This window comes from Rhamphochromis sp. 'chilingali', assembly GCF_963969265.1.
Source record: "Rhamphochromis sp. 'chilingali' genome assembly, chromosome: 16".
NCBI classification, from domain to species: Eukaryota; Metazoa; Chordata; class Actinopteri; order Cichliformes; family Cichlidae; genus Rhamphochromis; species Rhamphochromis sp. 'chilingali'.
The window spans coordinates 16,271,540-16,287,697 of NC_137943.1; the positions used below are offsets into that span (position 1 = coordinate 16,271,540).

General features: G+C 40.9%; 1 protein-coding gene across 2 annotated transcripts in view; it reads right to left on the bottom strand.

Moving 5' to 3' along the window:
• Window positions 1-16,158, bottom strand: part of gpc1b (glypican 1b) — a 60,048-nt gene that overhangs the window by 9,742 nt on the left and 34,148 nt on the right. For both annotated transcript variants that reach the window (XM_080861763.1, XM_080861764.1), the window contains exons 4-6: window positions 15,268-15,426; window positions 3,797-4,024; window positions 3,078-3,241 (exon numbers count right to left, since the gene is read on the bottom strand). In XM_080861763.1, coding sequence (XP_080717889.1) covers window positions 3,078-3,241; window positions 3,797-4,024; window positions 15,268-15,426 — 551 coding nt within the window. The remainder of the gene's footprint in view (window positions 1-3,077; window positions 3,242-3,796; window positions 4,025-15,267; window positions 15,427-16,158) is intronic.

A 16,158-nucleotide genomic window follows, 5' to 3' on the forward strand; every position in this document is an offset into this window, starting at 1 on the left:
CAAGGCTGGCAGCCTGGAAACTGTGGCACACCTGGCTTTAGGAAAGTAAAAGCTTGCAAATTATAAGTAGTAATACAACCCATATCTTATTCCTACTGGAGTGCAGAAACCCATCTCGGTTTGATAAAGTTCGACATATATTCCTTGATATTTTTCGCACATGCGGATCCTCAATGTCTCTTTCATACTCTAAGTCGTCCTCGCTTCACCCTCACTGCATGCTTCCCATACCTGTTTGTACATTGCCCACAGCAAATGTCCATGAAGACACACCGTCTTTCTTTCTGTTTGTCTCTCCTCTGTAATTAGTAAGGATATATGGACAGCCTCTCCTCCCTTGTGTTACAGAACAAGCTGATCCCGACTCCTTGCCTCCAGAGTGAGCAATTCGCGTGGCCTACTTCCTACTCTCCCCTTACCCGAGGGAATAAAACAGTCTGCAAAAAAAAGTTAAGGACACACGTAACAACTGGTGCAGCCCAAAGCGAAGCAAGGGAGGAATTAATACTCAACCAGAAAGCCAGACAGACCTTCCTGCTGACACCTTTTTTTCTGTCTTATAAAAACATCTCTAAAATTATCACTCTCTCTCTCTCTCTGCTTTACTCTATTCACAGCATCCTTTAAGGATACTCTTTCATCACCTGCCACCACAGCTAAGGCTTATCGGGAATTCATTTCATCTTTCTTATGAAAACAAACTTCTGTGGAGGACTACAAGGATTGGAGGCACACACATACACAGAGGGAATTTTGTCTTATCCTGCCTTAATACCTCCTCCAGCAGCCTACAGTAAACACCTTCAGTTACTGACCTCTTTGCAAGTTTCAGTGCACATTTTTTTTTTCTAAAAAGAGAGGCTGCCTCATTAATGCACATGCATTAATCTACTGCTAATAGAATTTCATTGGAATGGAGGGGAAAGCTGAAATTAATTTATATACAAGATACAGCCACAGACAGAGAACACAGCAGGGTGTGGTTGTGGGAAACAAACAGAAACTACTATTCACAATTTACAAGGAGAAGAGCTGCAGAATTTAAAGACAACACACACACACACACACAAAAATGAGAGAGTAGGAAGATAAGGATACGAGAGGAAGCTGGATTTTGTCAAAGCTTTCCTATATCTGCCCCCCCCCCCCCCCCCCCCCCCCCCCCACACACACACACACATTTTTCTCACTGTTTTAATTTATTCCTATCAAGCGCAGTGCTGTTCCAATCTGCATAAGTACAGCACAACTGTGACTGTGTGCTGGGAGGACAGCGACACAGACAAACGCACAAATTATACATGTGAAGTTGAACAGTTGGCTGATGTCTGCACCTCGTCCAGTCAAATCCTATCAGAGAGGCCTTGACTCGGAAGAAACTTGGCCTTGCGTGTTTTTTGAAACACGCCAAAAATTCTCTTTTAAAACCAGACTGACCAAGTGTGCCCATCGTGACTATTCTTGCACTACAGAGTGCTCTACTCTAAATAGGACAGAAGGCACTCCATGACCTCATTCAGAACGCAGCAGCTCCAATACCCTGGCATTAGCGCTGAAATGACATTCTGTAATTTTGTTAAAAGCTGCGCTAATTATTTACTCGTTTTCCCCGAGCCACCCTTGTTCAGTGAACTCATCACTCACTACTCTTCAGCACTGGCAAAGTGGTCGAGGATCATGCCTTAAAAAAGGCGTAGTAACTCCGGGAGAAATGTGTGTGCACATTTTTAGTACCTTTCAACGCTGGGGTTCAGTCTGTATATGAATATGTTTGTCTAAAAAAGATGCTCATTAAAATAGCATTGATGGATCATGAATAGGAATTGCAACATTCCCCACATGTATTCTGTTGTTTACTCCTCCACCTACTTGCAAAAAGGTCAAATTGTTTTTCTGCATGTGGTACGTTAGTTCAAGAACCCCGGGTCTTTGTACGTCTGACAACGCCCACAAACTAATCACATACATTAAAGTGACAGGAAAGAGCATCACATATATTTGTTTCCTTTGCATCCAGATGTGTCGCACAGTAGTTCTCGCCCTTTACCCTTTCGTGGTCATTCACAGCACAAAGTTATCAAAGAAATACCTGTAATATTCATACTTTTTTACAGGATCTGTTTCCTCAAAGCATTTTTCACTGAACCTCATCTCTCTCCACTCTGCTTGCCCACTGTCTGACAGCAGATATTTTTCACAGGGGCATCAATACCGGCCACCTCCCTGAAATTATTTCTCAGTCTCGCTCTCATCTTAACCTTACTCTTGCCTTTTACAAAGAGGGGATCATTTCTCTTGGGGGAAATTAACCTGCCTCACAGCCTAGGGAGACATTTTTCAGCGTGGAGAGGGAAGTAACTGTAGTTGCAGGGGCAAGCTGAGCCCGAGGCCATGCTTCGCAGAGTGTCTTGCTTCTGCTAACGCTGATCTGAGGGGAAAAGAATCAAAACTGAACCCTGTGGAAAAGTATTTTTAATTTTTCTTCTGTTTATTTACTCACACACACACTCCCCCCCCCCCCCCCCTTTTTTTTTTTCAATTACATAACTCTGTCATTATACAGTGAATGTGACTCAGGCAGATCTGAAATATGCTCGATTAATTTCTGGATCTCGCAGTAATGTTGTTCGGGTGTCACTGAATGCTACTCGTTATTTTGCAGAAACATTAGTAGAGCTGCTGATGTTTGTTTGTTGCCAGCAGCATTTTTTTTGCCTTACATCAATACCTACAGCGCTGTACCGCACAGAAATAATAAATGCTTCTGAAAATCTGTCGTGATGTTCATGTTTCCACACAAGGGGCAGCGGTTTTAACTTCATTAACATTATATCAGCCAGGCCTCTGACAAAGAAGATGCCCCGAGTTCTTCCACACAGCTGACAACTTCTCTGGATGAATCCTGAGCTCCACCAGAGCTGTCGGTACATTTTTATTAAGATGCCTGTTATTATGTACAAAACTAGATTTCGCTGTTTAAATTATGCATTGGGCCTGGAACTGCAGAGGTGAGGGCAGGAAAACAGAGCTGCTGCTCAGTCTAAAGGATCATGCAAGATGAGAAGAAATAGTTTTACCTGGGATACTCTGCGTACGGCTTCGCCCGCAGTCACCAGGCCCTGAACAAACGAACGTGCAGCCACAAGCGCGCGCGTGACTTTCATCTTCATTTGACGGGGTGTGTCTCCAAAAGGCCGCAGTGTGTCTATCTGCTTAGACACACACTCCAGGTAGTCCTCACCTGTAATCAGCAAACACATCAAACGAAATCTTCAAGTAGAAAATCTCACCACTTCTCAAGGTTTTGGGTTAATCCCTGAAGGCTGAAGCTAAAATTATTTAAAAGTAAATAATAAATCATTTATTTTATTTTTTACTCAAAAAAAATCTTACACATGCATCGGACCTTTTAGCAGTTTCTTTAGACCTGATGTGTTACATGTGTTGCTTTTGATATATTTTAGCCTGCTTCACTTTGTTAGACACGTTGTACTTAAGTGATTTCTTGATTCAACAGCTCTGACAGCAAGCAGGTCATCAGGTGAACAAAAGATGTGGGTAATCACAGTTGAAAGCAAATTCTCAAGAAACTAGAGCTGCTAGCTGCTGCAGTGTGCCAGGTTCATGGTATTACTGTAATAAACCATGCATCGACCAGTTTCCAATATGGTTAACAGAACATGAAATAATCCCAAGCCAAATAAAATAAGTTATTTTTTTTGTTTTTTTACTGTAGCAGAGAGCCAGCGAAAAGCTTTTAGCTGTTATGTGCGTCCAACAAGTGAACTAAATGTACCTATGACATATTGCCCGTTTGCCTGGAAAAAGAGCTTCTCCAGGAGCCTGATCCAGAAGTCATTAAGTGTTTCTTCCAGGTTGATGTTGGCTCCTCGGTAGTACTTCTTCAATTCTGTGTATAACTCGGAGAAAACATCCGAATTCTTGTTGTATAGAGAGCCCCAAGTTGAAGTGAAAGTCTCTTGTAGGTTCAATTCAGAGCGGTTCAGCAAATCTAGAAAGTGACCTGAAAACAACAAAAATTTAAACAGCTGTTATAATGTGAAATATTTGTATTCTCGTGTTTTATTACTTTGCAATGTGCTGCTCCATGTAGACCTTAATGTCACCGTTTCAAAATAAGTCAGAGCCATCAATACAAGATGCGTCAATACAGTACTCTTTTGCAAAAAAAGTCACTTATTCCAACACAAAATTCCACTTATTTTTTAAATGCTTTGTGCTGCATGCCAACAGCCTCACACTGTCAATGAACCTTAAGTTAAAGTATGCGAGAATGCCTCTCTAGGGCATGTCAGGGAACTGACAGTGCTTGGGGGTTTGGTTATATACTGCTCCAAGTGAGGATTTACAGATATGGTTAATGGGCACATGCACACATTCAAGCGCACAAGCAGATAAACAGAAAGAGTCAACTAGGCAGGATGTCACACTTGGAGAAAACCATACAAATTCATATCCAACACTAATGTTGTATTGTTTCACAATACAATCTAATACAGCTTCACCAATAATTACAGACTAAAACATTGCAAAAACTCGTAGTAGTATAGACGTACATAATGTTAAGCTTAAGATTGATTTAACGTAAAGCTTTTAGATAGCAATATACAGGAGTAAACAAGAGTATCAGATGAGACAGGTGTAACGGGTAGCTCATTGCTATCCTTGGGCTTGTGTTGAGAGGTGTGCACATTTTCAGTTTGCTTTCATAAATCCCACATTTTCTGTGGCCAGTGGCATAAACAAGTTTACATCCATTTTATGTATGAACTCAGAAATTCAGCCCTGTTTCTGCAAGATTATGACAACAGAAAGTTCAACACGACAACAGTGTGCCTTAACCATCCATCCATTCCAGCCAACATTTGCATTTCTTTGTTGACTTTAGTTACAAATAGGGTTGGCACCTTAGTGAATTTGAGTGTGTGTACATCCTTGTGGATATGGTAAGTGTCTGTGTGCTAGGGAGATGGAGACTGTAGTCTGCAGCAGTATTTATTTTGCATTATAGGTGTCTTATCTTTGGCAACAACCACCCACAGTCGAGAGGCACTGCAAAAAAGGGGGATGCTGCAGCCCCCACATGGGACCCCTTTCCTGGGGTTAGCTTAGTCCCCTGATGCAGTTATTTAAAAAACAAAACAAAAAAAGCAACATCACAGCACTCACAAACATCCATCTCCCACACTGTCTTGCATATTTAAAGAAAATACAAACACACCCTGCCTTGTAGGAAAAACCGTTCCGAGTGATACGGTAGCAAAGCTATAACACCCACATGAGCAGAGCCAATCGGGGCACAGTAAGACAATCACAGCACTTGGTGTTACATAACATGTTAATATGCTAAGTCCATCCTGACCCATCTGTGTAGCATTATCCAAGCTCTGGCCTTGTTGGATACTGTATCTCTGTTCTGCCTTCCCAGTCATTAATAAACCCTAGCTGACTTTGCTCCATAGCTGCTGGTCTTTGCTGCTTTCTGGTAAAAGAAATAAAAGTGTGAGAGATTTGCTCATTTTTAAACCCTTTTTTTGTCTTTCATTCTTCTCGCAAACACTCTGAGGCTTATACTTTTCCAGTTTTGATTTTCCTATTTTGGGTGGTGGTTTAATCTTGGGAACGTGCCGGGATATTTTTCTGTTTAAATCAAGCTGATTTTCTACTTTGTTTTGGTTTCTAAAACGCCATTCCCTGACGCAATAGAGACCATTATCACATTCTTGTTCTCTGCCACATTTAATTGCCTCCTGGAAATGAAAGACAGTGTAAAATGTGGTTTTGGACTGCACGTTTTGAAGCTTCAACATTAGTGTTTTTAGTCTCTGCCATTTTTTTTCCAAGCCAGAAATTACCTTACGTGGATGTAAGGATCTAATGCTAACTCATCAGCTAGTCCCAGAGGCACTACAGTTTTCGCCACATCTGCCTTGGCCTCTTTTTTAAGCTCCAGAAGTTGCCCCTTGCTTCAAACCCAGAATAATGGCAGGTCAGATTATTTATAGTATGCTTCATGCTCAAACCCTGATGATGATTTCTTAAAACTGGCAGAAAGCAAGCAAGTCAAGTAATTATCTAATTTGAGGGCTTACTCCCTGATGACAACAATGGTAGACCAGGTTAAACTTTGTAATATATAATACTTTAGATAAATGGGGGGTTGAGTAAAACACTGTGATGATTAAAGGCTGAAAAGGTTGGTGCAAACTGCTTCAGCAAGTTACAGAAGACATTGCTAGCGAGCTTCTAATTATAACTACAGACTTCATAGCACAGAGAAAATGTCAACACATCGAATGCCATCTTTGTGATGCAAATCACTTCTTATATTGTAATGCTTGGCGAGATAAATGCTTCTGAAATGTAGCAGCTGTATATCCAGTATTTATTACACAGCAGCTGCATGACACATCGCTCCCCAGTTCCCCAGCCTCCTGTCACTCAAACTATCTGCAAACACAGCACTGGACCAGACTCCACATACCAGCAGAGCTACATGCATGATAGGAGAACTCACATTCTTATATATATAAATCGAATCAGCACACAGAGAAAGCAACTTCCAAGTGACAGCGCATTCATATGTACACAGTGAAGGATCACAGCCCCCGCACGAACACACACACACACACACACACACACACACACACACACACACACACACACACACACACAATCCAGAGTACACAGCAGCAGTCAGACAGACAGAAGGGAAGCTGCTCTGACAGGTGCAGATTTACTTTTAATCTCTATTAGAAATTATTCCTGCTGTGTACTGTCAGCCACACTGTAAATAAGTCTGGCTAAATGAAATGGCTTTCAGCAGAATAGCAAAGGATGTTGTTCAGCTGCTGAGGAGAAGTTGTTTTCGCCATTCAATGCACAATCTGCATTTCTGTTTACAGTTTTTTGCTTGGGGCATGTTTTAAGTGCTCACATGTGGAGGGCAGATCTCGGTAAATGGTACAGTGTTGTACAGTTCTCCTCTGCCCTTTAACTCAAGTGAGTAATAGCCATCATTAGTATGACACAAACCCTCTGTGCATGTGTGTGTGCACGCTCGCTCGCTTGGGCTATTGTGTGTGAAAATGACCTTTCTCATTCTTCATCGGTTTGCATCTCCATGACATAGGGAGTCATATGACTTCCCTCTCTATATACGCCCTTTCTTTTACGCTCACCCACAATCCTCCGCCATCCCTCAAAGCTTAACCTCTACACTTTCTCCCCCGGTGTCTGCTCTCTGGGGGAAAGATTGATGGGAAAGGATGCTTAATTGCCTATATCCCAGCACACCGGGTGTGGAGGGGACAGACGGGACGAATAACAGCAGAAACAGCTGCACGCTATTACATGTGTTTACAGTAAAGCTATACATATATGGCGAATGCTCATGTTAAAAATGGAGAAAGATTCAAATAATGAGGTCAGCAAATTTACAAGTAATCCCTATAAGCCAGAAGCTCAGCCTTCAGACCGCTTTAAACACCAAGTTTCTGACAGTGTTTGGCGTACGATGTGTATGATATCGTTAATGCAGTCTTCTCAGGCACACGGCTCTGTCTGTGAGAACACAGCAGCCCTATTTGCAAGAGGCAGCCAGTCAGAAGAAATATCCTAATCTATTTAAAAAATAACTGTTGCTGTCAAGACTTACACATTTATCGGGCAAGAAATAAACATTTATCTGCTGGGAACCTAAAAAGCCAACCTGGTATATAAACTCAAACTCTAATTTGATTGACAGGTCAATACATACACGAAAAGGAGTTTCTCAGCCTCAGGAAACCGTCTGTGTACATAACTATGAGCAATACATAACACTTCATGGCCAACAGAGTGGGTCTAGCCACAAATACACCACGTGGTGCACATCATGTTTAACAACAACCATATTACAGCTCAAAAACCTCAAATATGAAGCTCACACTTACTACTGATTGTGGCGTTTCGCGATTTGATGTCATGATAATATTGTGTCTGCTGCAAACACCAAGCACACTTAATGCATTTCTTCATAATTAACAGCTATAACTTTCTTTAATGTGACAGCAGATCAAGAAAATCGCTAACATCACCAAAGCGACACTCTACACCCGTCACATTCTTGCTTTCATTCTTTCATCTCTCTAACTGTCTAACACGCACGCGTGAGCTAAGCGAAGCATGTGTGTCTTAATGACTTTCTTCCTGCGCTGAGTGGGAAGTTAATGATTTCATTTGTAATCACTCTGAGCTTCACATCTAGGCCACCTTGACATGTCAGAAGCTTATTTTAAGTCTATTCCTACTTTCTCTTATTTGGATGCTTTGTAACCTCCTTAAATTACATACACGCACGCACACACACGCGCTTTAACACCTTGTATGTCTGCGCTCAGTTATTCTACAGCCCCCTGTATTCTTTCATGCTTTAATACAGTCCTTTAAACCAGACAAACAGCCTCACCTTCCATGTGCCCTCTTCACGTGACCGTCTGTCTGGCTTTAATCCTCTCCCTACTACTCAAGTTGTGTCACTGACAGAAGATTCAGAGAAAGGTACCAGTGATGTTACCCCAGCTGCCAATCACTCTTTCTTAGAGCTTGGACTGATCTCAAATGGTTTTCTCACATCAGGGTATTAACTGACTGAGTATTATGTCACTCATACGATGGGCTTAATGGGCCTGGGAACATTTACCACAGTCTAATAAAATTGGATCTCATGGAAACCATATCACTGAATGAAAAAAGCAAAATAAAAACAAACAAAAACAAAATTACAAATAGGTTCATGATTAGGCTCATTTTAAAAGTGCAAATTCTTTTGCAGTGTGCCTATTATCACCTCCTCTCTCTCTAGTCTCCAGTAAAACTTAAGCGTTTGTTTCCTCTAATTGGAAGGTAACAGTTCCTGGCATGTGCAGAAAATGTTTCAAAGCCCTTGTGACCACGCTTGAACACTGCAAATACTTCCAATCCCAGAATTGTTTACAACAGAATAACATTATAATCGAAACAAAATGGCAAAATAATTAAAGTAGAAGTGAATTCCAATTCTCATCTACTTTAATTTGTGCATACTGTACTTACAGCAGCTCATCCACTCACCCCCATATAGCTAGTGTATGGTCGTAAATAGCAAACACAAGGATGTGAAGGATGAGCTGTGTTTTGGCAGAGCACCACGTACTGACAGGGGCCGATCGGACAGATCAGTGAAGGAATGAAAAGGTAATAAAAGAAGAAAACGGTGCTGCCAAGGCAGCAATTGTATATTTCGCTCTTATTTGACAGCCTTGATTCTGTTTGTCCGTTTGACAAGTGCTGAAAAATCACATTAGCTGATGGTTCTTTGGCAGAGAAGAGAGAGACGGGGAGCAAACCATGAAGCATATGCCAAGAGAGAAGGAGGGAGGAAATCAGGTGGCAGAGATAGAATAAAAAAAATAAAATGAGAAAGCAGAGGACATTCAGTACATCTGCTATCGCTGAACACATATTTTAATACTGGAATATTTGTGTCTGTTTCTACTGCTGATGCCCTCTACATTAAAATATAAATTGATTGGTCATGCTTTTAATTTTTGTTGGTTGATGGCTGAGCATTCAGATAGTTTCCTGGGGTATTAAACACTGGTGCAATGATACAGTTGCTCCAGGTTTTTCTTCTATCCTGACCTCCAACTGACAGTGTTTCTAAATGATAACATTATTTTCAAATTATAGAGGAAAAAAGACTAAAAATGTGTTTCCCTTGGCCGATAGCCTAATTTCCACTAAATGAATCTAAATGAAAAACAGATATATGGCTCTGTGATAGACTGCTAGCTAAAAAATATCCAAATAACCAGCAAGACACACCTGAGTGATGCACTCTGGTGCTTTTACTTCCCTTCTCCTACGTATACTACTACCAATAATAATAAATAAATAAATAAATAAAACATGCATAAACAAACAACTGCTGTCTTGGGCGCAGTGAATGCACAAATGATAGTCTGGGAGCCATTAGACTGTTTATGAATCAGACTGGCTCTCCATCAATAACAACACTTATCACACACATTGTGCTCCAGGAACACTGCGAGCCCCTTAGTCAGAATTTAGATGCCGTTAAAAAGCCTCTTATATTAAACAAGCCGACACATCACATAATGCACGTCGTTTATCAGCAGGCCCTCTGCAAAAGCCTTTACTCCACTTTCTCTCTGTCTCCCCTCCTATTTTCCCTGGCTGGCATTATGCACCATTTACCCAAAGCTGTTTCTTCCTTATCCAGCTGGTTCTCTTTTTCAGACTTTTTTTTTTCTCTCTCTCCCTTGGTTGTTTCCACCAAAAGTCCATACCATTGCTTATCCTCATTATCATTTTGTTCTCTTTTATTCCCTTAATTTACTTTCCACTGCATTCCTCAAGACCATCCTTCCTCGCACATTCCTCTCTCCCTTTCTCACTTTTGTCCCTTTTTTTAAAATTTTATCATTCCTAGGCGTCATCGCTCCTGGTGAGTAATGTGTTTGGCATAATTAGGCCAGCCTACTCCAGGTCTCCACTGACATGATTTGCATGCAGATAAAATGAACCGATTATGGACCACAATGGGAGTAGATGTCCTTGTCTCTCATGACATCATCAGAGGTGACCCTAAAAGCAGGAAATTAGAAGGTTTTGTGGTTTAGTACAAGGTGCAAGTGAACTGACTAAATAAAAAAACATTGCAACTTAAGTGTACAATTCAGGGATTTTGTGATCAGATGAATGAACATGCTTTGGAGAACCACTGGTCCCTGACAGGTTGTGAGTGGTTCCTGGAGGTTGCTGGTAGTAGCTAATGTGAAACTGATCTCAAAGAGTTATGTGGTGCTGCATCGAAAATCCCCTTGACATTGCTAACAGGTTACCCCGGTTGTTACTAGTTTGCATGGGAAGGCAAATGTTCTCAATTTTGATTTTGTGTCGCACTTTTTCAAGTTTCCCCACAGCTCAGAGAATAAATGACGAGTTTTTGCAGACATGTTTGTATCTTATATTCTCCAACTGGATGTGGAACGCACATTTTTTCCTACGTTGCCAGGGGATCACCAGCAGGTCTCTAGGCCTGTCTGACCTTTCTACTCTACCTGAGCACTCAAAGCACTGCATAGACCTTGCCTTTTTTTACTACTCATTCACACAAGCACTTTTTTCTATGCTGAACCTTTCTATCTAACATTCACACACATTCATATTCCAATGGATGCATCAGAGAGCAACTTGAGGTTAGCATCTTGCATTTATCTATCTTGCCCAGGAATATTTGGCATGCAGACTGGAATAAGAATCAAACCACCAGCCTTCTGATTTGTAAATGACCTGCTACCTCCTGAGCTAGTAAAAGAAAGTAAATGAGGTTGTGGTCCAAAAGCACCCTAGTTTGTCACATACTTGGGTTTATATAGAACTTTCTTAGTCATACTGACCACTCAAAGTGTTTGAGATTATAAACCACATTTAACCCGACATTCTTTATTCTGCTTTATTCTACACCTTTTATATACCTCATACACGTGGCCAGTTTATCCACATTCATGGGTTTGAAAATACACCCTTTACTACTTTAAAGACATGCTTAAGCTATCAACTCATATGACAGTGGTATAAGATAACAATTCATCAGATGACCGTGAAAATTAAATAGAAGGATCTATGGGAGTTCTATTAGTTTTGGCAAGAAAGAAAAAAGAAACACTCCTTAGGTCACGGTCCAGACAAGCCAAGTCTTAGAGTAGCTCTAGTCTGCAAAGCAGCAGGATCATGACAGGGGTTTTGTAATTGTATAGAGAATGTTGTAGGGGCAGGGTGTGTCTCACACTGTACCAACAAGTTTCGTATACAGTAAAAGTACACTCCTGCATTAAGCTGTATGTTTGAGATATACAGCCAATAACACAACACACACACACATGCACAGTGTGTGCACACAATTATCCAGATGTCACTGATGACACTATTAGGCCAAACAGTGCCTGCCAGGTTTAAGGTTTCCATCTGTTAAACACACCTGGCTGCCATCTAACACACAGCTCCCTTTGGTGCCATCACTCTCTTTGTTCTTCTTGACCTTCTCCCTCTCACTTTCATATGTAATCCCATCTTGCTGTCTCTTTCTGGTCCCCCCCCCCCCCCAACACACACACTCTGCCTTTGCATTCCTTCTCTCTCTTTTATCCCTCAAGTTGCTTCATTTCTGCCCTCATTTCTATTCTCACTGACAAGTATTTGTTTGACTTTAATTTTTTATTTCTCCCAACACTGGTTACTCATTTAATGCTACATAAAAAAATCCCTTACAGCCAATCATAGTGACACAGAATAAATCACAAACCTGCAAACATACACATCTAAACATATAGTTGCATATATGCAGTGTACAGTCTCTCAAACCCAGAGTCAGCTGATGTGAATATGGCAGTCCTCTAATCTGCGGCTTGGTTGGTGCTTCTTCCAGAGTTCCTGAATCTAAAAAGGCCTAACTTCTCTGGGCTGGAAGAGTAACACCCTACATTTAGCCACATGGTGCAAGCTAGCCCACACCCTGCTAAACAGAGCCAGATGTGGAGAGACTGGAAGCATGGTACCGTGTCAAGTCACTGAACAAATAATGCTCCTCTCAATATGGCTAAAATCTACTTCTCCTCATCTGTTTGACCATATCTCCCTTAACTTTGCAAAAATACTTCATGTTTAGGACTCTTGATCCAGACACCCCACTTTTAAAACACTCCAATGCAAAAGAAAATGTAACAGTAGCGGTTTAACCGTAGTCTGACATAGAAGTAACGTGTCTTATTTTCCACTTCACAACAGCAAAGGCTAACAACAGGATGTCTTTAGGAAAAAATTGTTTTATCCTGCCAAACTGCTGGTCATGTGGTTGCAAGTGTGACACATTATGGTCCAATTAACCCCAGTCTATCGTTCAGCTCTCTTTGAGAAGACGGCCTTTAGCAGATGGTTTTCAGGCCTCGAGGTCCCAACACACATATACTTCTCCCTCTGTCAGCTCTGCATCGCCATATGATGCTCACTGGGGTAAGATAAGGGAACACGAAAAACAGGCAGAGAAAAACAAAACTGAAAGGAGTCTGGTGGGTGGGGAACAGAGGCTGTACAAATGTTTTTACATTTGTGATCAACAAAACAGAGCAGTCTAATTAATTTACTGTCTCAAGCAACAGCAGCTATCAAACATTTATAACAGCATGTCTGGCAAGCATACACAAACACAAAACAAGCTCCAAAAATGACCTCATTGTGACAGAACACAACCAACCATGTTCGGGATGTGTGCGTCTGTGTGTGTTTATCTTAGAATTTTTTGGATGCAAATCATTACAATGTTTAGAGACTGTAGCTGAGTGCTGCTTAAATGTGTGCGTCTGTGGACTGTGTTGTTTACTGGCTCTGCTGTGCTAAATGAAGTGTCTCCCCGAAGAATGGGAAAGTTCAAGAACTGTAGGATGACGAGCTAAAATGGAGAGAATTTTGTAGGTCTTGGATTGCTTTCTGTGTGCTTGTGTACTTTTGCTTCGGAGCGGGGTGGCTCACAGCAACGGCGCCGTGAGCGAAAAGGAGGGTCCATGAGAACGAAGGACACAGAGCAATAGAAAAAGAGTAAACAAAAGTCTCTCAGCCACTAATCACTGTGATCTGAAAAGGTCAGGCTAACTAGCCAAGCTCAGAGTCTCGGCTGACAGATCCATTGTCACAGTCTGGCCAAGGGGAAGAAGTGGAGCACAGAGACACCCTTCTATTAACTGGAGCAAGTCATTACACACAAATAATTGCCTTGGTGTACCAATGCACTCATTTAATCTCTCTCTCTTCCCATCCCTCAGACTTATAACATTGTACTTAAAATCTCATACATTTTATATTATTATGATCTTATTGTATCATTTTTCAAGGTGTAGAGCAGATTTAGTGATTGAGACTATAATAATAATCTTATATAGTACTTTCCAAACCTCTAGGTGCAGTGAGTTATCGAAATGTGCAAATATAAATGGAAATACAGAGACTGTATGAATTTAATGCATTTGAAATTCAATATATTGGGTTAATCACCTTTGTTCTCCAACTCGGTTTGAACTCTCTTGGGCACAAGTTCTTATAATGTCTTTAAGTAGTCTTCAGGACTAGTTCTCCAGACTTTTTGAAGGACATTCAAATCTTTTCTTTGTATATTGGCAGCTTTTACTCTTTTCTCTCTGAAAATGATCCCACAATGCCTCAATAATGTTGAAGTCTGGGCTGGACTGGATCAACTGAAGGACCAGGTATCTCTCAGGTCGGGTCTTTAATTTTTTCCCAATTTTTTTTTTAAGGACAATGCTGAGATACATTTTTCAGCGCTCTAGGATTCACCCTGTTGGTGCAAAAACATTACATACAAAAGAAATGGCAATAAATTATGTGTTTTTATGACAGGGTGCAAGTAAAGTCCTTGAATGCCTGAATGATTCACAGGTCAGTGTTAAGTGGCTTAAGAAACAAACAAAAAAGCCAGTACTTCGATAATGATTATCATGTACAAAGGCTAGACTGAAAATGAGTGAATGCCAAAAGAAAAACATTGAAAAGCCTTCAGACAGTCTGGAGAACTGCTATTCAAAAAACGAAAAGAAAGTATGGCTCCTTGAAAAGAAAATATAAAGAAATGAAGGATGGCGCAGCTGTTTTACACTGTAGTGTATCTTAATTTTAGTCTGTTGATGGGGTATACAAGAGTGTTCAACAGTTAACATGATATGACACTTTACTTAATGATTTCCAACTGATTGAACCATTTGCATGCTGTACAAAAAGTAACATTTTTCACACATTAAATATTGTAGAACGCTATCAACTCACTGTGAAATGTGTTTGTCTTTATCCTTTGTTTGGGCTCAGTCAGTTTCTATGAAGCATTTTAAACCACTGAGCCACCAAAGGTTTAAATGACTTTGTTCATTTTTTGTGGTTCTGACCCTTTGCATTAAATCGTGCTTTGTTTTACTGATATCAAAGCAAAAGGGAAACAAAGTTTTAATTAAAGTTAACTGCAAATTGCTCCTTTTGAAGCATGACAGCAGATCTTTGTAAACTTTGTAGACTTTGAGATAAACTATCATTGATCTCCTTCGCTTTTTGTCAGTTTGTCTGTTGCGTCAGTGAATGTTTAAAATGAAAAAAACAAAATACACAGACATATACTCTGCATCATAAATACAAAAAGCTCACCATCGAAGATTTTGTACTGTCCGGTAAGCGAGATCTGTAAGGAGCGCCCGGCATCTTTGATTACGTTCTCCACTTCGGTGCGGCTCTGCGAGGCCAGTTTGTCCTCCACGTTACTGGTACAGCAGGTGTAACCCTGAGGACAGATGCGCAGGTGCTCGCCTATCAAAGGACAGGTGGAGGCAGAAAAGAAGAAAGTGAAGGTGGTGGAGGAAAGAACAAAAGGGGATAAAAGGGGGTGACAAAGAACAGTCAAGAAAAAAAAGAAAGATGTCATTAGCAGATTCCATGAGTCAGCACTGAATGACAAAACTGAGATTAAAAGCTTTTGTGTTTCCGCTGTTTAAAATACTCTACAGTCGCTATGAACATGACAGGACTAAATTAACTACAGTGGCTGTTTTTATGGCCTTTTTTATGGTCTGCTGGCAGTCAAGGAGGTAGAGCTGCGTGTATTCGCCCCCTTGATTTCCTTGCAAGACGTGGTGAACTGTGTGGCAGTCGTACAGCGGCAATCGGCATTGAGTTTTAATGAGCACTCCTGACACGCATTCCTGTGCCTACATTTGGAGACAAGTGCATGCACACACAAATGCACAACTCTGAAAAAAAAAGGGAAGTAGGTGGAAACTATTTCAGACATTGTGACGTTCATACACACACACAGTCAAATGCCATATACGAGAATTTACTGTAAACAAGGAGGCTGTCAGTGCAATTAAAGCTGCAGTCAAGCTGCAGCTGTAATCAGGACAAATGATGTAAGATGGAAATTCCTTCAATCCAGACATAAGGCGAATGAAATTTTTGTGACGTTTGATGAAAATAGGATAAACTATTTAGTGTTTGCTGAAAAAAAACAAACCATCTGACACCCCCACACATCCACGTCCA